At 36.1% G+C, this 27866-nt stretch overlaps 1 protein-coding gene across 1 annotated transcript in view; it reads left to right on the top strand.

Moving 5' to 3' along the window:
* The window catches only part of SYCP2L (synaptonemal complex protein 2 like), a 103062-nt gene that overhangs the window by 32376 nt on the left and 42820 nt on the right, over positions 1 to 27866 (top strand). Inside the window, 4 exon segments of the mRNA XM_046641002.1 lie at positions 9986 to 10076; positions 10573 to 10667; positions 11543 to 11597; positions 11700 to 11781. Coding sequence (XP_046496958.1) covers positions 9986 to 10076; positions 10573 to 10667; positions 11543 to 11597; positions 11700 to 11781 — 323 coding nt within the window.

The raw sequence follows: 27866 nt of genomic DNA, 5'->3' as shown, positions 1-27866 counted from the left end.
AGTTGTGGGTCACCATGCCAGTAGTGGGGTTTATCATGAGATTGTGTCTCAGCCTCTCATTGATGTGGGTATTTTCTTGTTCACTTAATGTGTAGGAGCCTCTCAGCTAGATTTTGGGTTTTTTTTTCAGAGGAAATTGTACTATATGTAGCTGTAGACTTGGTGTGTCTGTGGGAGGAGGTGAGCTCATAATCTTCCTACGTCGCTACCTTGAACTGGAAATTTTTGTTGGGTTTTGATGTGAACATTGGATCAAACAGAAGGCTTGATCTTTTGGATACCATGTAATAAGAGTTGAGAGCTCTGGTTTCTAATCCAAGTTCTTTATTTTCATAAATCATTGTCTTGACTACATAGGATATAAATCCTCCTTGTGCCATGAAATGCTTTATTCCATTTATTTTGAACAGTTGAAAAATTTTCTAGGCTAACACCACCTCCTCATCAGATTCTTCCTGAAGTCCTGAGGGTACTTGCTGTGGACTTCCTTCTCTCTCAGCTCCTTGAAGATGAAGGGAATCGCTAGGAATAGAGTTTCTTAGCAAATTTTTCCACAGTTCTGTCTACTGGTCTTATCTTGTGGAAATGGTCCAAGCCTTGTCTAGACTGCTATGGTCTCCATCTTGATAACTATAATATTTCCTATTTATATACAAAAGCAAGAAGCCTTTCTCTATCACAAACAGTAGACGGGGCAAAGAAGTTTGTGAGAAGACATAAAACACTGTGGTAATGGCCAGTAGGGGCTGAGTTAAAATGTTAGAGAACTGAGGAAGGAAGTCTTGAGCTGGTTTCCTTTTGGCTTTGAGTTGTATGTGAAGACATTTTATACATGCTAAAGTGCTCTGAAAATATAGTTTCCAAAGACTCAGCCATGAAAAGGCCATTTTATGCATGAGGATGAGAAATAAGTTGTTAGAATCAATCACTTCATAAAAAACACCTCCTCCATCATATTATGTATAAGTTGGACTGACAGTATAGATTTGCCTTTACTCATGAAAAACATCAGAATTGCATGTATTTCCACATTCCACAAAATGAATAAAATGTTTTGGGGAAGAATTAGGGTTTGTATGTGGTTAAGTCACACTTCCTGGGCCATGAGGCCCTGTGAGAAACAGGTGGGATTGGAGAGAGCCTACAGTTGGGAACTAACTACAGACACATCCTGAAGTCAATCCCTGAGTGAAGCAGAGATGCAGGGAGTAGTGAAGGAGGAGGGGTTAGAAGTTAACAGGGGCTAGTCTTGGGTCAGAGGAAGAAGAAGCTGTGAAGACACCCAGATGGAGTGGCTGAGAGAAGAGAGATGGTCAGCCCAAGCTGATCTTGTAGGAAGCAGGGGAGTAGAGAAGCCAGAAACAGTAAAACGATCCCTCGAAACAGGATGAACTGAAGACTAACTTCTAATTTATCAATGTACAGCGTTGTGAGCTATAAGTTTTTCCTAAAGATTTTTTGTCTTTTTCATTAAATTCTTTGAGGTATAATTGACATATAACATTAGTTTCAGGTGCACAACGTAATGATTCTATATTTGTATCTGTTGCAAAATGGTCACCCCAATGAGTCTAGTTAATGTCTGTCATCATACATAGTTAAAATTTTTTTTGTCGTGATGAGAACTTTTAAGATCTACTCTCTTAGCAGCTTTCAAATATGTAATACATTATTGTTACTATGGTCACCCTGCAGTACATTACATCCCCATGACTATTGATTTTATAACTGGAAGTTTGTACCTTTTGACCCTCTTCAACCATTTTGCCCCACCCCCGCCCCCTCACCTTTGGCAACCGCCATTCTGTTCTCTGTATCTATGAGCTTGGTGTTTTTTTCGTTTTTTGTCTTTTTAGATTCCACATACAGTGAGATCACACTATTTGTCTTTCTCTATCTGACTTATTTCACTTACCATATGCCCTTAATAAGGTCCATCCCTGTTGTTGCAAATGGAAAGATTTCATTATTTTTGTATGACTGAATAATATCCCACTATAAATATATATGCACCACATTTTCTTTATCCATTCATCCAGAGATGGACACTTAAGTTGTTTCCATGTCTTGGCTGTTGTAAATAATGCTGCAGTGAACATGAGAATGCATATATCTTTTTGAATTAGCGTTTTCATTTTCTTTGGATAAGCACCCAGAAGTGGAATTGCTGGACTGTATGGTATTTCTATTTTTAGTTTTTTGAGGAACCTCCATAATGTTTTCCATAATGGCTGCACAAATTTATGTTCTCACTGACAACGCACAAAGATTTTTTCTGCATATCCTCACCAAGACTTGTTATTTCTTGTCTTTTGGGTAATAACCATTCTAACAGGTGTAAGGCAATATCTCTCTGTGGTTTTGATTTGCATTTCACTGATGATTAGTGGTGGTGAGAATCTTTTCCTATACCTTTCGGCCATCTATATGTTGTCTTTGTAAAAATGTCTATTGAGATCTTATGCCTGTTTTTTTAATTGAGTTGTTTATTTGCTGTTGAGTTGTATTAATTCTTTATATATTTTGGATATTAACTCCTTATCAGATATATGGTTTGCAAATGTTATCTGCCATTCAGTGGGTTGCCTTTTCATTTTGTTGATGACTTTCTTTGCTGTGTAGAAGCTATTTAGTTTGATGTAGTCCCTATGTTTATTTTTGTTTTTGTTGCCTTCGCTTTTGGAGTCAGATCCGAAAAGTTCTTGCCAATACTGATGTCAAGAAGCTTACTGCCTCTGTTTTCTTCTAGGAGTTTTGTGGTTTCAGGTCTTATGTTCAAGTCTTTATCCATTTTGGTTTAATATTTGTATATGGTGTAAGATATGGTGTTTCAGTTTCATTCTTTTGCATGTGGCTGTCCAGTTTTCCAAATACCATTTATCCATTTATTGAAGAAACTGTTCTTTATCCATTTCATATTCTTGGCTCCTTTGTCATAAATTAATTGACCATATATGCATGGGTTTATTTCTGAGCTCTCTGTTCTGTTCCATTGATCTATGTGTCTGTTTTTATGCTGGTATTGTACTGTTTTGATTACTATAGCTTTGTAATATAGTTTGAAATCAGGGAGCCTGATGCCTCCAGCTTTGTTCTTCTTTCTCAGGATTGCTTTGGCTATTCAGGGTCTTCTGTGGTTCCATACAAATTTTAGGATTGTTTGTTCTGTCTCTGTGAAAAATGCCACCGGAATTTTCGTAGGGATTGCATCAAATCTGTAGATTGCTTTGGCAGTATGCAATGTTAATAATATTAACCCTTCCAATTCATGAGTACAAAGTATCATTCCATTTATCTTTCATCAATGTCTTATAGTGTTCAGTGTACAGGTCTTTCACCTCTTTGGTTAAGTTTATTCCTAGGTATTTTATTCTTTTTGATGCTAGTGTAATGGGATTATTTTCTTAATTTCTCTTCCTGATGGCTTGTAATTAGTGTATAGAAATACAACAGATTTTTGTATATTGATTTTTGCATCCTGCAATTTTACTGAATTTGTCTATTCTAACAGCTTTTTGGTGGAGTATTTAGGGTTTTCTATATATACTATAATGTCATGCAACTAGTAACAGTTTTATCTCTTAGTTTCTAATGGTAACTTATTTCTTTGCCTTGTGTAATTGCTCTTGCTGGGACTTCCAATACTATGTCAAATGAAGTGGTGAGAGTTGGTATCCTTGACTTGTTTCTGATCTTGGAGGAAAAGCTTTCAATTTTTTACCAGAGCGTATGGTATTACCTGTGGGCTTGTCATAAATGGCCTTTATTATTTTGAGGTACCTTTCCTCTATAACTAGTTTGTTGAGAGTCTTTAATCAAAAATGGATGTTGAATATTGTCAAATGCTTTTCTGCACCTGTTGAGATGATCATATGATTTTTATTCTTCATTTTGTTAATGTGCTGTATTACATTGATTGATTTGCAGATGTTGAACCATTCTTGCCTCCCAGAATAAATCCACTTGATCATGGTGTATGATCCTTTTAATATATTGTTGAATTGAGTTTCCTAATATTTTGTTGAAAATTTTCCTGTCTATGTTCACCAGGGATATTGGCGTGTCATTTTCTTTTCTTGTGACATCCTTGTCTTGTTATGATATCTGGGTAATGCTGGCCTCATAAATGAGTTGTGAAGTGTTCTCTTGTATTTTTTGGAAGAGATTGATAAGGATTGGTATTAATTCTTCTTTGAATGTTTGGTCGAATTCACTAGTGAAGCTCCCTAGGCCTGGACTATTGTTTGTTTGGAGGTTTTTGATTACAGGCATACCTTGCAGATATTGTGGATTGAGTTCCAGATTACCACAATAAAGTGAATATCACAAAAAGCAAGTAATATGAATTTTTTGGTTTCCCAGTGCATATAAAAGTTATGTTTACACTATAGTCTATTAGGTTTGCAATAGAATTATGTCTAAAAAGACAATGTACATACCTTAACTACTTTATTGCTAAAAAATGCTGACTGTCATCTGAGCCTTCTGTGAGTCATAATCTTTTTTGCTGGTGGATGGTCTTGCTTCAGTGTTGATGGCTGCTGACTGATCAGGGTGGTGGTTGATGAAGGTTGGGGTGGCTGTGGCAATTTCTTAAAATAAGACAACAGTGAAGTTTGCCACATTGATTGACTCTTCCTTTCATGAACAATTTCTCTGTAGCATGTGATGCTGTTTCATAGCATTTTACCCACAGTAGAATTTCTTTCAAAATTGGAGTCATTCCTCTCAAACCCTGCTGCTGCTTTATCAACTAAGTTTATGTGATATTCTAAATTCTTTGTTGTCATTTCAACAATCTTCATAGCATCTTTACCTGGAGTAGATTCCATCTCAAGAAATCGTTTTCTTTGCTCATCCGTAAGAAGTAACTCCTCATCTGTTAAAATTTTATCATGAGATTGCAGCAATTCAGTCACATCTTCAGGCTCCGCTTATAGTTCTAGTCCTCTTGCTATTTCCACCACATCTGTAGTACTCCATTGAAGTCTTGAACCTGTCAAAGTCATCCATGAGGGTGGGAATCAACTTCTTATAAACTCCTGTTGATGTTGATATTTTGACCTCTTTCCATGAATCATGAATGTTCTTAATGGCATCTAGAATCAAGAATTCTTCCCAGATAGTTTTCAGTTTATTTTGCCCAGATCCATCAGAAGAATCACCATCTGTGGTAGCCTTAGCCTTATGAAATGTATTTCTCAAATAATAAGACTTAAAAGTTGACATTACTCCTTGATCTATGGCCTGCAGATTGGATGTCGTGTTAGCAGTCATGAAAACAACATTAATCTCATTGTACATCTCTATCAGAGCTCTTGAGTGACCAGGTATATTGTCAAAGAGCAGTAATATTTTGAAAGGGATCTTTTTTTCTTAGCAGTAGGTTTCAACAGTGGTCTTAAAATATTCAGTAAACAGTGTTGTAGATAGATGTGCTGTCTACAATCCAGGCCTTGTTGTTCCATTTATAGAGCACAGGCAGAGTAGATTTAGCATAATTCTTAAGGGCCTAGGATTTTCAGAATGGCTTCAACTTAAAGTCACCAGCTGCGTTAGCCCCTAACAAAAGAGTCAGCTGTTCTTTGAAGCCAGGCTTTGACTTCTCTCTGGGTATGAAGTCCAGGATGGCATCTTTCAATATAAGGCTGTTTCATCTGCATTGAAAATCTCTTGTTTCGTGTAGCCACCTTCATGGATTATCTTAGCTAGATCTTCTGGAGAACTTGCCGCAGCTTCTACATGAGCACTTGCTGCTTCATCCTGCACTTTTATGTTATGGAGACGGCTTGTCTCCTTAAACCTCATGAACCAACCTCTGCTAGCTTCGGACTTTTCTTCTGCAGCTTCCTCACCACTCTCAGTCTTCATAGACTTGAAGAGAGTTAGGGCCTGACTCTGGATTAGGATTTGGCTTAAGGGAATGTTGCGGCTGGTTTGGTCTTCTATCCAGACCACTAAAGCTTTCTCCATATCACCAATAAGGCTGTTTCAATTTTCTATCATTAATGTATTCACTGGAGTAGCACTTTTGATTTCCTTCTAGAATGTTTCCTTTGCGTTTACAACTTGCTAACTCTTTGGCCAAGAGGACTACCTTTTGGCCTGTCTCAGCTTTTGACATGCCTTCCTCACTAAGCTTAAGCATTTTTAGCTTTTGATTTAAAGTGAGACGTAGAACTCTTCCTTTTGTTGAACCTTAGAGACCATTGTAAGGTTATTAGTTGGCCTAATTTCAATATTGTTGTGTCTTGGGTAATAGGGAGGCCTGAGCAGAGGGAGAGCGATGGGGACGGCTGGTCAATGGGACAGTCAGAACACACACAACATTTATTGATTAAGTTCACCATACAGATTGTGGCACAGGTTGTGGTACCCCAAAACAATTACAATAGTAACTTCAAAGACCACTGATCACAAATCACCATAACAAATATAATGAGAATGAAAATGTTTGAAATATTGCAAGAAATACCAAATTGTGACAGAGGGACACAAGGTGAGCAAATGCTGTTGGAAAAATGATGCCAATAGACTTGCTGTAAACAGAGTTGCCACAGATTAATCAATGTGATATACCACATTAACAAAATGAAGAATAAAAATCACATGATCGTATCTCAATAGATGCAGAGAAAACATTTGATGAGCTACAGCATCCATTTATGATGAAAACTCTGAAGAAAATGGGTATAGAAGGAAAGTACCTCAACATAATAAAGGCCATAATGGCAAACTCACAACTAATATCATTCTCAATGGAGAAAAACTGAAAGCTATCTGCCTAAGAACAGGAACCAGACAAGGATGCCCACTTTCACCACTCTTGTTTAACATAGTATTAGAAGTCTTAGCCAGAGCAGTCAAGCAAGAAAAAGAAATAAAAGGGATCCACATTGGAAAGAAAGAAATAAAACTGTTACTATTTGCAGATGACATGATTTTATATATAGAAAACCCTAAAGAACCCACTTCAAAACTTTTAGAAACAATCAAGATGGTCAAGTTGCAGGATGCAAAATCAACATACAAAAATCAATTGTGTTTATATACACCAACAATGAAGTAGCAGAAAGAGAAATTAAGAGTACAATCCCATTAACAGTTGCAACAAAAAGAATACAATATCTAGGAATAAACCTCACCAAAGAGGTGAAAGATCTGTACACTGAAAACTATAACACATTGTTGAAAGAAACTGAAGAAGGCACAAAGTAATGGAAAGGTATTCTGTTCTCTTGGATTGGAAGAATTAACATCGTTAAAATGTCCATACTTCCTAAAGCAATCTATAGATTCAATGCAATCCCTATCAAAGTTCCAACAACATTTTTCACAGAAATAGAACAAAGAACCCTAAAATTTATATGGAACAATAAAAGACCCCAAATAGCCAAAGGAATCCTGAGAAAAAAGAACAAAGCTGGCGATGTCACACTCCCTCATCTCAAAATATACTACAAAGCTATAGTAACCAACACAGTATGGCACTGGCACAAAAATAGACACATTGATCAATGGAACAGAATTGAGATCCCATAAATAAACCCACACATCTATGGGCAGCTAATTTTCAACAAGGGAGCCAAGAATATGCAATGGAGAAAGGAAAGTCTAGTCAGTAAATGTGTTGAGAAAACTGGACAGCCACATGTAAAAGAATGAAACTAGACCACTATCTTACACTATACACAAAAATTAACTCAAAATGGATTAAATACTTGAATGTAAGACCTGAAACCATGAAACTTCTAGAAGAAAGCATAGGCAGTACATTCTTCGACATTGGTCTCAGCAGCATATTTTCAAGTACTGTGTCTGACTGGGCAAGGGAAACAATAGAAAAAATAAACAAGTGGGACTACATCAAACTAAAAAGCTTCTGCACAGCAAAGGAAACCATCAACAAAATGAAAAGGCAACCTAACAATTGAGAGAAGATATTTGCAAACCATATATCAGATAAGGGGTTAATATCCAAAATATATAAAGAACTCATACATCTCAACCAAAAAAGACCCCTAACAACTCAATTAAAAAATGTGCAAAAGATCTAAACAGACATTACTCCCCAAAAGATATACAGATGGCCAACAGGTGTTGAAAAGATGTTCAACACCACTATGAGGGAAATGCAAATCAAAACTATAATGAGATATGACCTTACTGCTGCCAGAATGGCTATAATTAAGATGACAGGAAATAATAAGTGTTGGAGAGGATGTGGAGAGAAGGGAACACTCATCCCTTGCTGGTGGGAGTGCAAACTGGTGCAACCACTATGGAAAACGCTATGGAAGTTCCTCAAAAAGTTAAAAATAGAACTGCCATATGATCCAGGTATTCTACTGTTGGGTATTTATCCAGAGAACATGAAAACACAAATGTGTAAAGATATTGCACCCCTTTGTTCACTGCAGCATTATTCACAATAGCCAAGACTTGTAAGCAACATAGGTACCCATCCAGGGAGGAATGGATAAAGAAGATGTGGTATATATACACAATGGAATACTCTTCAGCCATAAGAAATGATGGAATTCAGTCTTTAGTGACAACATGGAGGGACCTTGAGGGTATTATGCTAGGTGAAATAAGTCATAGGGAGAAAGTCAAATACCATATGATCTCACTCATAAGTAGAAGATAAAAACAACAACAAACAAACACATAGCAACAGAGATTGGATTGGTTGTTACCAGAGGAGAAGACGGGAAGGAGGAGGGCAAAAGGAGTGATTAGACATGTGTGTGGTGATGAATTGTAATTGGTCTTTGGGTGGTGAACATGTTGTAATCTACACATAAATTGGAATATAATGATGTACACCTGAAATTTATGTAATATTATAAGCTGCTGTTAGTGCAATAAAAAAGAATTTTAAAGAAAAGCAGTATTTGCCAAGTGCAGGAAAGCAAAGTGCAATAAAATGAGGTATGCCTGTACTCATTCAGTCTCCTTACTAGTAATCAGTCTGTTCAGATTTTTTATTTCTTTTGATTCAGTCTTGGTAGGTTGTATGTTTCTAGGAACTTACCCATGTTTTCTAGATTGTCAAATATTTGACATTTAAATGTTTGTGGTAGTTTCTTATGATCCTTTGAATTTGTGTGATATCAGCTGTATTGTCTCCTTTTGTAATTTTATTTATTTGAGCCTTTTCTCTTTTTGTCTTGGTGAGTCTAGCTAAAGGTTTGTCAATTTTGTTTATCTTTTGATGGAACAAGCTCTTAGTTTCACGGATCTTTTCTATTGTCTTTTTAGTCTCTATTTCATTTATTTCCACTATGGTCTTTATTTCCTTCCATCTACTACCTTTGACTTCATTTGTTCTTTTTTTAGTTCCTTGAGGTGTAAGATTAGGTTGTTTATTTGAGATCTTTCTTGTTTCTTAATGTAGGCATTTATCACTATGAACTTCCCTCTTAGAGCTGCTTTTGCTGCATCTCATAAGTTTTGGTATGTTGTATTTCCACTTTCATTTTTCCAAAGATATCTTTTAAATTTCTCTTTTAATTTATTCTTTGGCCCACTGGTTGTTCAGAAGCGTGTTATTTAATCTACACGTTTGTGATTTTCCACTTTTCTTCTTGTAACAGATTTCTAGTTTCATACCACTGTGGTTGGAAAAGATGTTTGATTTAATTTCAGTCTTAAATTTATTAAGACTCATGTTGTAGCCAAACATATGATCTATCCTGGAGAATGTTCCATGTGCACATGAGAAGAATGTATATTTTGTTGCTTTTCAGTGGAATATTCTGTGTATATCTGTTAAGATCATCTGGTCTAATGTGTCATTTAAGGCTGATGTTTCCTTATTGATTTTCTGTCTCAGTGATCTATCCATTGCTGTAAGTGGGGTATTAAATTCCCCTACTATTATTGTATTGTTGTCTATTTCTCTCTTTAGGTCTGTTAATATTAAATTTTTAAAAAAGATTTTTGCTTTTAAAAGTTATATGGCTTTTGACTTCCATTTCAGATGTTGCCTGACCAGACAAAAGTCTCAGAACATTTTGGTGAATTTGCGAAAGACGACATTGAATTTCCCAGCAGCGACAAAAGAGAGACAGGTATATTTGGAAATAAAATTTTTTTACTCTGTAGAAGCAGTGATAAAATCTTACTTGGGAGAGATCACTGAAAACCTCTGGTCACATAAGAGTAACTAATGTGTTATTGTACCTTTGGAGAAATAAAAGCTGCTAATGAAGCCTTGAATTATTTTCCCTACTGATACAGTCTTTCTTGGGGTCAACTGGAAATCACAAAGGAGAAAAAATGATGGGATGGTGGGAGGCAAGAAGATGGGATTGTGGAGGGGCCTGTCCACCCACAAAGCTGGCCCTGCATGGATTATATATCTCTTATGAGTTCCACCCAAAGGCTGTTTTCCAAAGTGCCCATAGATTTACAAAATAAGATTTGAGGCAGGACCTGATTACCAGCTCTTACCAAAAGATGGTGATGTACCAACAGCATGCATCCCATGGAGAGAAATTGGAGGGTATGACCAGCGTTATGCATGGTTATTGTTATTTTTTAATACTCTTTTCTTAACATGTGCAGACCAAGCAGAAGAATCTACCAAGCTGGCAGAGTTAACAAGTGCTGGAGATGACCGCTGCCTAATAACTCTGCCCTTTAACCAGTCTGAGCCTGCTGTGAGTATGGGAAGCTTAGGACAAGATTCCAACTGTGTCCACCAGGATGCTGACAGGTGGAAGCTGCTTTTCCTGGCTTGTTGTCCATTTTCTCCTGGCCATAATCTCTGGTTTTTTAACCATATGCTCCTTTAGATTATTTTTGCCTGCCGTGTTTATTTGTTCTCTCCTTTCACTCAACTTGGCTCTCCCATGGAATGTGTGTCTTGGCTGGCTCTGCCTCATTCTCTCATTTGGATATGGAGACTGGGATGTAGGGAAAGGAGTCTGATGTTTGAAGTCAGACGTGGTTTTCACTTACTAACTGTGGGAACTTAGGCTAATTACTTAGCTTCACTGAGCCTGAGGGTTCTCATCTATAAAATGGAAGTAATGGCTGGTTCACAGTGTAGTCCTCTTAGGGTTAAAAACATAATTTACATAAAGCACCTAACACACTGCTTGGCGTATATAGGTATTCAGTCTATTTGTCATAGTTTTACGTTTGACTACCAGTACACGTTATACGGAAGTGTTATGGTAGTGTCATGATTTTTTTAAACAAATACACCAAAGATTATCCTTCAGATTGTCTCCTTTAGAAGTTGTGTGTTCATCCCAACAATTCTGATGCTGTTGAAGACATTTTTGTAAGTCGTCTTTTGATATTTCTTTTAATAATTTTGAGATACTCTTCTTGTCTTTGGTAGTGGCAAATCTTCTCCTGAGGGTGGATATCAATTTTTTGGAACAGCCATTAGTCATTTGGAGCCAAGTCTAATGAACAGAGAGCCCGGTATCTTAGTACTCAATGGAAACGCTTTTCTTTGGAGGTGTAAAGGGCTCCAAAAGAATTTCGAAGTCACCATAATTTAATGTGTATGTATTTTTTGCAGCAAAGTACACCTACTCATTCACATGAAAAATCGAAACTGGATGATGCAAAAAAAGGTCAGATTTTTAAAAATCCATCATAAATAAGATTGAGTGGTGTATTTAAATGTTTACTTGAGATACTCAACAATTTTCGTTTTTAATTTTCATGATCAAAAGTTGCTTCAGAACTTGAGAATTCTTCAGATTTACAAGAAGCTTCAGTAAAAATTCAGGCTTCTAAATTAAATGACAAATCTAGGTAAGTGATTTTCAAAACTAATAAACCATGTAGACTGCTGTTAATGTGATAGTTAATGTACAATTTAACTGTCTAGATTGTCCTCCGTTCCTGCGCCTGGCTATGCCCCAGACAAGGAGAGAGCATTGTGTGCAGTTTTCTGTAGAATGATTTGAGCAGGACTGGAATGTTCTGACCTATGGGTCTCTACCATTATGCCCCCAGTGTTACCTTCAGCAATGTATTTCTCTGCAGTGAAACACTGAATATCCCCAGCCGGAAAACATATATCACTCGGCATTAATTTATTTGCCATGTTTTTATGTAGGCCTCTGAAGAATGGGTCATAGGACATGTGATTTTTTTTTTTTTACAGCTTTGTTAAGGTATACTTGAAATAAAATCAATTGTACATATTTAAAGTATAAATTTGGTGAGTTTTGACATATGTCTACATCCAGGAACTATCACCACAATCAAGATAATGACCATATCCATCATCTCCAGGAATTTTCTTCTGCTCCTTTGAAATCTCTCTCTCCTGCCTTCTTTATTCACACCCTCAGCCCTGGAAATCACTGATCTGCTTTCTGCCACTATAGATGAGTTTATAGTTTAAAAAATCTTATATAAGTGGAATCAAATGTATGTACTCTCCTTTTTTCTAGCTTCTTTCACTCAGTATAATTATTTTGAGGTTCATCCATTTTGTGTGTAACAACAGTTCATTCTTTTATATCACTGAGTAGTGTTCCATTGTATGGATATACCACAATTTGTTTATCCATTCACCTGTTGATGGACACTTGAGTTGTTTCTAGGTTTTTGTTGTTACAAGTAATGTCCTTAGGATTAATGTGTAAGAATTTGTATGGACATGTGTTTTCTTTTCTCATGGGTAAATACATAGGAATAGAATGGTTGGATCATAGTTGGCTTATGTTTAACTTTTTAAAAAACTGCCCAAATGTTTTCCAAAGTGGTTGTAGCATTTTACATTCCCACCAGCAGTCTCTGACAGTTCTAATTGCTAGACACTCTTGTCAATGACATAGGCATGTCAGTCTTTTTCGTCTTAGCCATTCCAGTGGAAATGTAGTGGTATTTCATTGTGTGCTTAATTTGCATTTCCCTAATGACTGATGGTGTTGAGCATCTTTTCATGTGTTTATTTTCCATATATATGTATCATCTTGGGTAAAGTATCTTCAAATATTTTACCCATTTTTTTAAAAATTAGGTTTTCTTATTATTGAGTTATAGGAGTTTTTTTTATTTATTCTACATATAAGTCCTTTATCAGATGTATGTTTTGCATATAATTTCTTCCTGTCTGTGGCTTACCTTTTAGTTTTTATAACAGTGTTTTTGAAAGAGCAAAAGCTTTTAATTTTTATAAAGCCCAATTTACGGGTTTCTTTTTACTCTTTATGCTTTTTTGTGACATACTTAAGAAGTCTTAGGCAGGAGCCAGCCCCGTGGCTGAGTGGTTAAGTTCACGCGCTCCGCTTCAGTGGCCCAGGGTTTCACTGGTTCGGATCCTGGGTGTGGACACAGCACCACTCATTAGGCCATGTTGAGGCAACGTCCCACATACTACAACTAGAAGGACCCATAACTATAATATACAACTATGTACTGGGGGGATTTGGGGAGAAAAAGCAGAAAAAAAAAAGATTGGGAACAGTTAGCTCAGGTGGTGAGCTTAACAAAAAAAAGAGAAGTCTTAGGCAAACACAAGAACAATAGTATTTTTTTCCTATGTATTCTTCTAGAAACACAGTTATAGTTTTGGATCTTATTTCAACTTATGAGCCATTTTACATTAACTTTTGGATATTGTGTGAAGTATGGGTTGAGGTTCTTTCTCTTTCTTTCTTCCCTCCCTTTGCCCTCTCCCTTATTTCTTTATTTCCTATGGCTGTCCAATAGTGCTAGATCGTTTACTGAAACAATTATTCTTTTCTCTATTGAATTTCCTTGGAATATTTGTTGAAAAATCAGTTGACCATACACGTGTAGATTTGTTTCTGGACTCTGTACTCTGTTCCATTGATCTATTTGTCTTGCATTCTATGTGAATTACTGCAGCTTTGCTATATTAACTATTGTATCTCATTTTGAAATGAGGTAGTGTTAGTCTTCAATTTTTTTTCCCAAAGTTGTTTTGACTATATCAGGTCCTTTGCATTTCCTTACATATTTTAGAATCACCTTTACAAAAATGTCTGCTGGGATTTAGACTGGAATTGTACTGAATTTATCGATCAATCTGGGGAGAATTGACATCATAATGATGTTTCCTTGTCTCATACACCTGGTATATCTCTTCCTTTATTTATGGCTTTTTTAATTCCTCTCAGTAATGTTTTATAGTTTTCAATGTGTAAATCTTGCACATATTTTGATAAATTTATCTGTATGTATTTCATATTCTTTGCTATCATGAATAATTCTTAAAAATTTCAATTTCTGGTTCTATCTAAATGCACTTTATGTTTGTATATTGTTCTTATATCCTGCAACCTTGCTCAATTCATTTAATTTTTTTTTGTAGATTCCATGGGATTTTCTATGTAGAAAATAATCTCATCTACAAATAAAGACAGTTTACTTCTTCCTTTCAGATATGGGTGACCTTTATTCACTTTTCTCCCTTATTGCTCTAGCTAAAGCCTACAGTATAGTGTTTAATAGAACTGGTGAGAGCAGACATCTTTGCCTTTTCCTTCACCTTTTGGGGAAAACATTGTCTTTCACCACTAAATATACTATTAGCAGTGGATTTTATGTAGCTGTCCTTAATCAGGTTGAAAGCATTCTCTTCTATTCCAAATCTTCTGAGAGTTTTTATCAGAAATTGATACTGCATTTTCGTCATGCTCATTCTGCATCTATTGAGATCATCATAGGACTTTTCTTTCTTAGTCAATATGTTGAATTACATTGACTGATTTTGGAATGTTAAACCAACCTTGCATTCCTGGGATAAACTCAACTTGGTTGTGCTGTATTGTCTGTCTATCTTTTTTTTTTTTTTTGAGGAAGATTAGGCCTGAACTACCAATCCTCCCTTGTTTTGCTGAGGAAGATAAGCCCTGGGCTAACATCCGTGCCCATCCTCCTCTATTTATATGTGGGACACCTGCCACAGCATGGTTTGGTAAGTGGTGCGTAGGTTTGTGCCTGGGATCCCAAATGGCAAATGCTGGGCTGCTGAAGTGGAATGAGCAAACTTAACTGCTGCACCACTGGGCCAGCCCCTGTATTGTCTTTCTTATATATTATTAGATTCAATTTGCTAAACTTATGTTAAGAAGTTTTACTCTATATCATGAGATTCTTTAGTGATCCTCCGTTGTCATTCCCAATGTTGTTAATTTGTCTTCTCTTCTGTTCCCGAACACTCTAGCTAGAGGTGTATCAGTTTTCTTCCTCTTCTCAAAGAACCAGTTTTGGTTTCATTGATTTATGTTCTTTAGTTTTCTGTTTTCCGCTTCTTTGATTTATGCTCTGAATTTTATTTCTATTTTTCTGCTTACTTGGGTTTAATATGCTTTTTCTAGTTTTCTAATTGCTTAAGGTAAAAGCTGAGGTTATTGATTTGCAATTATTTTTCTTTTCTAATATAAGGGTTCAGTTCTAGAAATATCATTATAAGCATTACTTTTGTTGTATCTCCCAAATTTTGATGTGTGATTTTCCTTCATTTCAAAATGCATTTTCATTTTTATTTTTATTTCTTCTTGACCCATGGCTTATTTAGAAGTATGTTATTTAGTTTCCAAATATTTGGGGATTTCCTGGAGATATTTTTCTAAGCGATTATTAATTTAATTCTGTTATGGTTAGGAAACCTACATTACATGATTTTATTTCATTCAAATTTATTTAAAATGTTTTATGGTCCAGAATATATCTATCTTGGTAAACGTCCCATGTGCCTTTGCAAAGAATGTGTATTCTTCTGCTGTTGAGTGGAGTGTTGCATCAATGGGAATTATGTCAAGATGGTTGACAGTGTTGTTAAAGTCTTCTATGTCCTTCCTAATTTTTTTGTTTACTTATTCTGTCAGTTTTTTACTCTATTACTTATTGAGAGGAGTATTGAAATATCTGATTATAATTCTTATGGATTTATCTATTTCTCTTTTAGTTCTTTTGTTATTGCTACATGTATTTAAAACTCTCTTATTGGTTGTATAACCACTTAGGACTGTGATGTTTTCTAGATGGATTGACCCTTTATCATTAGGAAATGTCCGTCTTTACCTTTGGCAGTATTCTTTGTCTGAAACCTACTTTGTGTGAAATTAGTATAGCTACTTGAGCTTTCTTTTTGGCATATCTTTTTCCGTCCTTTTACTTTTAATCTTTTTGTATCTGTATGTTTAAAGTTGGTTTGTTGTAGGCAGCATGTAGTTGTGTTTTGCTTTCTAACACAGTATGGCAATCTCTGCCCTTTAATTGGGGTATTTAAGCCACTTATATGATTATGGATTTGGTTGTGTTTATTATATTACCTTGCTATTTTTTTCTATTTGTCTTGTAGTTTTCTGTTCCACTTTTCCTTATTCTGACTTATTTTGAATAAATTAAGTATTTTTTTATGGTTCCATTTTCTCTCTTTTTTCGTTTGTCTTTTTAGTGGTTACTCTGTGGTTTATATATACATCGTTAACTTACCATCCTTAATCTTCGGGTAACATTACACCACTTCACATATACATCCTTACAACACTGTACTTCCATTTCCCTCTCCCAGTTTTGTGCTACTTTTGTCATGAAGTTTACTTCTACATATCTAATAACCTCCTCATTTTATTAGCTTTGTTTTAAATAATCTATTAACATTTAAGGATATTTTTAAAATAAGAAAAATCACTTTATATTTCATCACATATTTAACATTTCCATTATTGTTCATTCCTTTGCATAGACAGAAATTTCCATCTGGTATCATTTTCCTTTGCTTGAAGGACTTTCTTATTTCTTCCTGTGTAGATCTTCTGGTGATTAATTTCTTTCAACTTTCGTATATCTGATAAAATCTGTTTCACCTTTATTTTTGAAAGATATTTTCACTGGGTGTAGAATTCTAGGCTAATAGCTTTTTATCTTTCAGTACATTAAAGATGTTGCTCCATTGTCTTTTTCATTTGACCTTTTTTTTTTTATTGAGTTATTGATAGGTTACAATCTTGTGAAATTTCAATTGTACATTAATGTTTGTCAGTCATGTTGTAGGTGCACCACTTCACCCTTTGTGCCCACCCCCCACCCCACCTTTCCCCTGGTATCCACTAAACTGTTCTTAGTCCGTAATTTTAAATTCCTCATATGAGTGGAGTCATACACAGATTATCTTTCTCTCGCTGGCTTATTTCACTTAACATAATTCTCTCAAGGTCCATCCATGTTATTGCAAATGGAATGATTTTGTTCTGTTTTGCAGCTGAGTAGTATTCCATTGTATATATGTACCACATCTTCTTTATCCATTCGTCTGTTGCTGGACACTTAGGTTGCTTCCACGTCTTGGCTGTTGTAAACAGTGCTGCAATAAACATTGGGGTGCATAGGACTTTTGGGATTGCTGACTTCAGGCTCTTTGGATAAATACCCAGTAGTGGGATGGCTGGATCGTATGGTAGTTCTATTTTTAACTTTTTGAGGAATCTCCATACTGTTTTCCATAGTGGCTGCACCAGTTTGCATTCCCACCAGCAGTGTATGAGGGTCCCTTTTTCTCTGCAACCTCTCCAACATTTGTTGCTATTAGTTTTAGATATTTTTCTCATTCTAACGGGTGTAAGGTGATATCTTAGTGTAGTTTTGATTTGCATTTCCCTGATGATCAGCGATGATGAGCATCTTTTCATGTGCCTATTGGCCATCAGTATATCTTCTTTGGAGAAATGTCTGTTCATGTCTCCAGCCCATTTTTTGATTGGGTTGTTTGATGTTTTGTTGTTGAGTTGTGAGAGTTCTTTATATATTATGGCTATTAAGCCTTTGTCAGATATATGACTTGCAAATATTTTTTCCCAGTTAGTGGGTTGTTTTTTTGTTTCAATCCTGTTTTCATTTGCCTTGAAGAAGCTCTTTAATCTGATGAGGTCCCATTTGTTTATTCTTTCTATTGTTTCCCTTCTCTGAGAAGGCATGGTGTCTGAAAAGATCCTTTTAATACTGATGTCAAAGAGTGTACTGCCTACGTTTTCTTCTAGAAGCCTTATGGTTTCAGGTCTCACCTTTAGGTCTTTAATCCATTTTGAGTTTATTTTGGTGAATGGTGAAAAAGAATGGTCAATTTTCATTCTTTTACATGTGGCTTTCCAGTTTTCCCAGCACCATTTGTTGAAAAGACTTTCTTTTCTCCATTGTATGCCCTCAGCTCCTTTGTCAAAGATAAGCTGTCCATAGATGTGTGGTTTTATTTCTGGGTTTTCAATTTTGTTCCATTGATCTGTGCACCTGTTTTTGTACCAGTACCATGCTGTTTTGATTACTGTAGCTTTGTAGTATGTTTTGAAGTCAGGGATTGTGATGCCTCCCGTTTTGTTCTTTTTTCTCAGGATTGCTTTAGCAATTCGGGGTCTTTTGTTGCCCCATATGAATTTTAGGATTCATTTGACCATTTTTGATGAGACCTGTTGTCTTTCTTATCTTTGTTTCTTTATATATACTCAGGCATATATCAGAGATATTGCAAGTTTGGTTCCAGACCACTGCAGTAAAGCAAATATCACAGTAAAGTGAGTCACATGAGTTTTTTGGTTTCCCAGTGCATGTAAAAATTATGTTTACACTACAATGTAAGGTGTGCCATAGCATTACGTCTAAAGAAAAAAATGTACATAACTTAATTAAAAAATACTTTATTGCTAAAAAATGCTAACCATCATCTGAGCCTTCAGTGAGTCATAATCTTTCTCCTGGTGGAGGACCTTGTAAAAAAAATGCAATATCTGTGAAGCGCAATAAAGCAAAGCATGTTAAAATGAGGTATCTGTGTAATCTTTTTTCCTTAGAGTGCTGTTCAGATTTTGTCTTTATAAATAATTTTAAGCAATTTGATCATGTTGTGCCTTGGTGTAGTTTTTTAATGATTCTTGTACTTAGGAGTTGTTGGGCTTCTTAAATATGTTTGTTTGTAGATTTTATCAAATGTAGAAAAATTTCAGATGTTATTTCTTCAAGTATTTAAGTCTTACCCCCTTTTTCCTCTCCTTCAGGGTTTCTAGTTATACACATATTAGGCTGCTTGAAGTCACTCAGCTCATCTATGATTTGTTCATATTTTTGTGATTCATTTAGATAGTTCCTCTTGCTGTGTATTCAAGTTTACTGATTTTTTTTTACAGTATCTAACTATTATTCACCCCATCTAGTGTACTAGTGATCTTAAATACTGTATTTTTCATCTCTAGAAGTTTTTTTTTAATGCCTCTTCTTAACAGGGTCAAGCTTTCCTCAACCTTCTTGACTTCCTGGGCTAGAGTTATAGTAACTATTTTAATGTCCTTGTCTGCTAGTTATATCACCTGTGCCATTTTTAGGTTGTTTTCACTTGGTTGATTTTGCTCCTCACTGCTGGTTATATGCTTTCTTATGTGCCTGGCAGTTTTTGATTGATGCCAGAATTTGTGAATTTTTACCTTGTTGAATATTTTTGTATTCCAGTAACTTCTTAAACTTTTTAATTATTTTAAAACAGTTTTATCCTTTTGAAACTTGCTTTAAAACTTGTTAGGTGGGACCAGAATAGCCTTTAATTGTAATTTATTGAGTTTTCTGATCAGTGAAAACTGATTATTCTTAAATTGTTTGAATGAGACTCACAGTCAGAAATACATTTAAATTATGACTCAGCACACATACTCACACACATGAATATGTACATGTTTGAAACAAAATTTCACACAAAAATACCTTACTTTACTATGTACAATAATTTTTTATAAATTCTAGTGTAAGGTCTAATTTATTCTATTAACAGTTACTAAATTTGCTTTGCTAATTGGTCATGACTTGTAGTTTAGAGAAACTGTAGTTTAAAATCCCTAATATAGGGAATAAATTGGAGGGGTTGGATATAGAGCAAAAGACAGGAATTAATGGTTAATGACTGTGGAAGGTATCCAGGCAAGAGAGAATGGTAACTGTTCAGGAAAGGCTCTGGAGGAAGGATGGATTTTCTGGAAGATTGAGTGGATATTGTGGAGTAAGGGAGAAAGTGGAGACTATGAAAACTCCAAAGGTTGTTGGCTTGGGTAACTGGATAATTGGGTAACACAAGAAAGATTAGGTTTTAGGAAGATGATTTATAAGTGTTGATTCTAGGAGCTAGGTTATATGTTAGCCATGGTTGGGAGCTTAGGGGAAAGATCTGGGTTAGAGATATTTAGATGTCTTAGGCATCATCTTTGCACTTGAATTTGATAATATTCCTTTTAATATATGGTCCACACTACTGAACCCATTAGTCTTGGTTAGAGCATATGGCTGTTAATTTCCTTGCTTTTAGGTTCTGCCATTCTATTTATGCCAACTAAAATTGCACTCTAAAGGATTTTTTCTTCCTGAAACATTGGTATATGCGCTAACATCCATTGCCAATCTTTTTTTTTTCTTCTTCTTCTCCCCAAAGCCAGCCAGTACATAGTTGTATTTTCTAGTTGTAGATCCTTCTGGCTCTGCTATGTGGGATACCACCTCAGCTTGACTTGATGAGTGGTGCTAGGTCTGTGCCCAGGATCTGAACTGGTGAAACCCTGGGCTGCTGAAGTAAAGCGTGCAAACTTAACCACTTGGCTACGGGACTAGTCCCACTGTATAGGATTTTATCTGCCAATATGCAAATTCACCTTCTGGTTTTTTTTCTTCAACCTGCCCTTTGAATTTTGATTCTGCCATCTCCTTTATTAGCTTTCTCTCAGGCTCTTATTTGGAAGTATCATAGGCTGGCCTTTTAGAGTTTTATTCAAGATGTTGATAAGTTTGAATGAAATAGGATCAAAGACTGAACCATCTGGTTTACCACTTGACGCGCCTCTGTCTATCTCTTTAGATGACTCCTCCTTTTGTTTTTCTTCAGAATAACATAAGACTGCTAGCACTTTCCATCCTTAAATCATTTTCCTTTTTACTCTATTTTCTCTTATCTTTTTGAAAACTGACTTAAATTTTAGCGTTTAGGTATAGAATGTAATATGGTACTGAAATGTGTGCTTTAGAATTGGATTTGCATTCAAATCCTGGTTTTACTCCTTACTTAGTTGTACGCATTGATTAATACTTGTGAGTTCAGTTTTCTTGTCTGTAAAATGGGAAGATTATGAGCTCCAGAAGGTATTGAACTTAGCACAGTGAACAAATACAGGCTAAGAGCCTGGACCCAGGAACCAGGCTAGCTAAGTAGGTTCAAATCCCTGCTGGGTAATCTTGGGGAAGTTACTCTTCTTCTCTTTACTTTAATTGCCTCATCTGTAAAATAGTGATAATAATACCTGCCTCATAGGATTGTGACAATTAAAAGAATGAAGACATGTAGAGGGCTTAGAACAGTGCCTTGTATATAAGGGGAACTCAGGAAATGTTAGCTACTATCACTATTCTTATTACTAATAGCGTTGCTACTACTATTACTACTGCTACTGCTACTACTACTTTGCCCAAACGCTTTTCTTTGTTGGTTATTAACAAAAAAAGAGCCTAAGTGATAAGATCCTCTTCTCTCAAGATTTTCATCACCTCCATTTCCATTTGTTGGTCAGATCTAAATCCAAAGGATTTATTGCCCTCATTGTTCCTTAGAGATGTCATTGTGAAAGCAAATCCCAAACATGTCAGATAAAGATTCTAAATAGACATAGATACTTAAAGTTCCTAACTCAGTACTTTCTTGCTGTTGGCCAATTTCATGATATGACGCAAGAAAACGTGGTTTCTTGTCTTCCTCCAGGCCCAATAGTGTCTATTCCTACAACCACATTGCACCTCTCCTGTTTTTTTGCTCTGTTAGGTTCAGTAATATAACTCTATTGATGGATGGATACACGAATGAACGAACAGAGCTAATATTGGTATGGGCTGTTTCTTCATTCCTCTGCCAGAACCGTGGCTTTTAGGCTGGAGACATGTCTGCCATAGACATACTGGGCAGGGGCTCCCACCTATGGGATTACATTTTCCTTTGTGCGTCTAATTTCCTTTATTTCCATCATTAATTTTTATCTATTTTTGTGGCTCTACCTCCCCCAACATGATTTTTCTTCTTTAAACTGCTAGATAGCTTTCCTTGTGTTTCTTTGTGTCCACATATGTTATTTTGGGGCTTTAATGGTTAATAATATCTGACAGCTCTATTTCTCCTTTTATGGTGTCACTTTAAGGCACTCTGTCCCACTGAGACTTTTGTTCTTTCTGGATCTCAAAAGATGAATTAGAGCTCACCTGAAGCCTGGAATAGAGCCTATGTTTCTGTCAGGGCACGATCCGGGAAATAAAATTTAGTGTTTTTATACCGTCTCTGAGCTCCCTGTTCATTTTTCTGTGGATGTCTGTCAACTAGAAGAGAAATTCTAGCTGCCCTACCCCTGCGCTTCTCCCCATCCCACCTCACAGTCCAGGCGTTCAGTTTCCAATTCTTGTCTTTGAGATCCTCAGGGCACTCCAGTTTCTTCTGACTTCAGCTCTTCCTCTCATGCCTGCCCCAGAAGCAGGGAGCAGGCAGGGGCTTGGCAGTACGCTTTGGAAGTATGCTTCGCTAAGGCACCCCTGCTGTCCTCCTGCCCAGACCAAGCTCCTCCCAGTGACCTGCAGCTGGTCTCCATGTAGCAGCGAGAGGATTCCTCATTCTGGCTTCAGTCTGAGAATCCTCCTCATTCTGGGGAGCACAGAATGTTGTTGCTGCTGCTCCTGGAAGTCCAGATTCATCTTCCAGAAAGGGCTGCATGCTTGTTGTCCTACATAATATTTTCACCTAGAGCAGAAGGATAGGCCTTAGACTTCTGGAGGGTACGTATTTCCCCTAGAAAATGTAACAAAACCACCACAGACTCTGAGTTAAGGATCCCTGACTGGAGTAATCTGTTCCTCTCTGGGTCTCTGTTTCTTTGTCGGCAAAAGGGTACTTAAATTGAAAGGGGATATTCAAATACCATCGTTGCAAAGACATCTTGGATACTGCTTAGAGCTCTTAGTTCTTTCATGTTGGAATAAAACAATAACTGCTTTTAAATCCAGACTATACACACACTCACATACATACTAACATTTAGCAAAAGCATGGCTTCTTTACATAATGTAAAATTTACCATCCTAACCATTTTCAAGTGTACAGTTCTGTGGCGTTAAGTACATTTGCATCGTTATGCAATCCTCACAACCCTCCATGTCCTGAGCTTTTGCGTCTTCCCCAGCTATAACTCTGTCCCCATTAAACAACTCCCCATTCCTTCCTTCCCCAGCCCCTGGCAACCACCATTCTACTTTCTGTCTCTATAACTTTGCCCATTCTAGGCCCTTGTATAAGTGGAACCACATGACATTTGTCCTTTGTGACTGGTTTATATCACTTAGCATGATGTCTTCAGCATTTGTCCATATTGTAGCATGTGAGCATTGACGTTTTTTGAATTGTTTCTTTTTTCTTGTGATGGTGTCATATTCCTCATCTGTAAAATGAGGTCAGAAATTTTCTGAGGATGTCTGCTTTTGGCCTGGGTGGGGTAACAGCAACCATATTAAAAACCAGGAAAAAAAATGAAATAGTGGTTTTCAAAATATTGGACATTAGGCAACAAAGGACGACAGTGATCCCTGAGACACATGAACACTACGATTGCCCATGCTTCCTGCATTAAGAGTTACCAAGGAGGAGCCCTGGCAGAGGCTGATGGTCTTCCGGAGATGAGGAGATGAGGCTAAAAGTCTGGGGAGACCAAGGTAGCTGGAGTGTGCTGGGGAGAGTCCCAGAAACTTCTCACAGAGGAGCTCTGGAGACCTCCGCATTCCACAGCGTACGCTGATCAGTCCACGCAATAAGGAAACTACGAGGCTGGGCGCAGAACCACCTGAAAGGATCAGAGGGCAGAGTATTCAGACCTCACACAGGGCCAGGAGCAGTGACTGTTCTCGCCAGCTGGGCTGGAAGATGTCATAATTTGTGGAGTATTGAGTAGAGTACTCAGCAAGGGTTTTGCCTCAGTGATGAGGAATAATTAGTCTGGAATTAAACACTCTTAAGATACTTTAGACAATTCTAGAAAGCAAGAACTGAGAGAATCAAACAGTTTCCAAGTAACAAACTTCAAAAATATTTATAGGAATATTAAAGTATCTATTTAGCATCTAACAAGGTAAAATTTCACAATATCTGACATTCAATAAAAATTATTAGACATTAAAAGAAAACAGGAAAATATGACCTATAATGAGAAAAATTAGTCAAAACTGGCAAAAAATTGACATGGGTATATTAGAATTAGCACAAAAGTACATTAAGACAGGTATTATGACTATATTCCATATGTCCAAAAAGCTAGAGGAAATACTGAACATCCTAAGTAGAGAAAATCAGTAAGAACTTAAAATACTTCAGTGCTATCAACCAACTTGACCTAAATGACATTGATAGAACCCTCCATGCAACAACAGCAGGATATACTTTCTTATTAAGTGCACGTGAAATATTTGCTAAGATAGATCGTGTTCTGGGTCACAAAATAAGTCCCAGTAAATTTAAAATAAGTCATACAATGTATATTCTCTGATTACAATAGAATTAAATTAGATATCAACAGACATCTGGAAAATCCTCAAATATTGTGAAACTAAATATCACATTTCTAAATAGTCTTTGTCAAACAAATCAAAGGAAAAGGCAGGACAAATTTGTAACTTAGTAAAAATGACAATACAAAATGTGGAAATTTGTGAGATAGAGGAAAGCAATGCTTGGAGGGAAATTTGTAGCACCAAATATCTATATTAGAAAAGAAGAAAGGATCTAAATCAATAAATTCATCTTCTACTTTAAGAAACTAAAGGGGAAAAAAGAGCAAATGAAACCTAAAGTAAACAGAGAAAAAGAAATAATATCACAGTAGAAATTATTGAAATGGAAAACATTTAAAAAATAGAGAAAATTAAAACAAAACCTGGTTCTTTTAGAAGATAAATATAATTGATAAACCTCTAGACAGAGTGATTAGTAAGAAAAGCAGAACTTACCAATATTAGGAATGAGAGAGGTGACATCACTACAGATTCTACAAATATTAAAGGGTCAATAGGGGAATGGTAGGAATAACTTTATGCCAAAAAAAGACACCTTCAATGAAATGGGGAAATTCTCTGAAAGAAACAGACTATCAAAACATACTCAAGAAAAAATAGATAACACGAATAGACCAATATCTTTCAAAGAAATGGAATTTGTAGTTAAAAACCTTCCCACACAGAAAGCTCCAGGCCCAGATGGCTGCACTGGTAAATTCTACCAAACGTGTTAGGAAGAAATAACACCAGTGCTGCACAAATCTTCCAGAAAATCGAAGAGGAGAAAATACTTAATGAACTGATGCTGTGAGACCAGCATTATCCCAACATCAAAACTGGGTAGAGACATAAGACAACTACAGGCCTATAGCCCTCAAGAAAATGGATATAAAAAAATTTAACAAAGTTTTGGCAAATCACATACAACAGTATAAAAGGAGTAATTATCCCAGGACTGCAAGGTTGATTTAATAGCAAAAATATCAGTGTAATTCATTATGTTAACAAAAATACAAACGTGATCCTAGTTGACACAGAAAAAGTGTACAAAATCCAACATCGATTCCTGGTTACAAATGCTCAAGAACCTAGGTATGAAAGAGAACTGCCTCGATTTATTGCAGGGCATCTGTGAAAATCTACTGCTAATAGTGTCCTTAATGGTGAAAGACTGAATGCTTATTCCTAAGATCAAGTGTGAGGTAAGGATATCTGTTCCACTACTTCTATTTCACAGCATACTGGAGGTTCTAGCCAGTGCAATATGGGAAGAAAAAGAAAGAAAAAGCATTCAGATCAGAAAGGGAAAAGAAAACTGTATTTGTATGTGATAGGATCATCTAAGTAGAAAATTCAGCAGAATCCACAAAAAGGCTACTAGAGCTAATAAGCAAATTTTTAAATGTTTAATTTTTTTTGAAAAGTTGTAAAATATACATAATTTTTTGCCATCTTAACCATTTTAAATTATACAGTTCAATGGCATTAAGTGTATTTGCATTGTTGTGCAACCATCCCCACCAGTCTGTTCCAAGAACTCTCTTCTTCTTGCAAACCTTGTACCCATTAAACAATAACTCCTCATTTCCCCTTCCCCTAATGCCTGGCAACCAGCATTCTACTTTTTCTATCTCTATGAATTTGACTACTATAGGTACGTCATATAAATGGAATCATACAGCACTTGTCCTTTTGTGTCCGACTTTCTTCATTTAGCATAACGTCCTCAAGATTCATCCATGTTGTAGCTTGTGTCAGACTTTTCTTCCTTTTTAAGAATGATATTTCCATTGTAGGTATATACACATTTTGTTCATTCATTGATGGATGCTTGGGTTGCTTTCACCTTTTGGCTATTGCAAATAACACTGCTATGAACGTGGGTGTAGAAATGTTTGTTTGAATCCCTGCTTTCAATTCTTTTGTGTATATGCCCAGAAATGGAACTGGATCATATGGTAGTTCTAGTTTTAATTTTTTGTGGAACTGCCGTACCGTTTTCCATAGCAACTGTATCATTTCACAGTCTCACCAACAGTGCACAAGGATTCTAATTTCTCCAGGTCCTTGCTAACACAGTTTTTTGATGGTGATCATGCTAATGGGTGTGAGATGGTATCCCATTGTGGTTTTGATTTGTATTTCCCTAATGATTAGTGATGTTGAGCATTTTTTCGTGTGCTTATTGGCCATTTGTATATCTTCTGTGGAAAAATGTCTGTTCAATTCCTTTGCCAATATTTGAATAGAGTCCTTTTGTTCTTGAGTTGTAGGAGTTCTTTATAGATTTTGGATATTAACCTCCTATCAAATACATGACTTGCAATATTTTCTCCCATTCTATGGTTTGCCTTTTCACTCTGTTGTGTCCTTTGATGCACAGTTTTTAATTTGATGAAGTCCAATTTATCTATTTTTTTCTTTTGTTGGCTGTGCTTTTGGTGTCATATTCAAGAAATCATTACCAAATCCAATGTCATGAAAATTTTCCCCTAAGAATTTTATAGTTTTAACTCTTATATTTAGGTCTTTGATTCACTTTGACAATTTGTGTGTATCATGTAAGGTAAGGGTCCAACTTGATTCTTTCGGATGTAAATATCCAGTTTTCTCAACACCATTTGTTGAAAAGAGTGTCCTTTCCCCCATTGAATGGTCTTGACACTTTTGTTAAAAATTATTTGACCATATGTAAGAGGGCTTATTTCTGGGCTCTGTGTTCTATTCTGTTCTATTGGTTTGTATGTCTGTCTGTATGCCAGCACCACGCTCTTTGGATTACTGTAGCTTTGTCATAAGTTATGATATCAGGAAGTATGAGATCTCCAACTTTGTTCTTGTTCAAGATTTTTTTGGCCTTTTGAAGCCCCTTGGGATTCCATATGAATTTTAGGATAGGTTTTTCTGTTTCTGCAAAGGACATTGGGGGTTTTGATAGGGATTGTATTGAATCTGTAGCTTGCTTTGGGTAGTGTTGGTATCTTAACAATGTTAAATCTTCTAATCCCTGAAAACAGGATATCTTTCCATTTAGTGGTGTCTTCTTAATTTCTTCCAGCAGTCTTTTGTATTTTTCAGTGTGTAAGTCTTTCACCTCCTTAAGATTATTCCTGAGTATTTTATTCTTTTTGAAGCTATTGTAAGTGGAATTGTTTCCTTAATTTTCTTTCCATATTGTTCACTGTTAGTGTATAGAAACACAACGGATTTTTGTGTTCATTTTGTATCCTGCAACTTTGTTGAATGAGCTTATTAGAGAACTAATAAATAAATTTAACAAAATTGAAGGAAACAAGATTAATATACAAAAACCAAATTTC

Source organism: Equus quagga, chromosome 15, assembly GCF_021613505.1.
Source record: "Equus quagga isolate Etosha38 chromosome 15, UCLA_HA_Equagga_1.0, whole genome shotgun sequence".
Lineage (NCBI taxonomy): Eukaryota > Metazoa > Chordata > Mammalia > Perissodactyla > Equidae > Equus > Equus quagga.
Note: the sequence above shows the minus strand (reverse complement) of the source record. Positions and strands in the feature narration are given on the sequence as shown.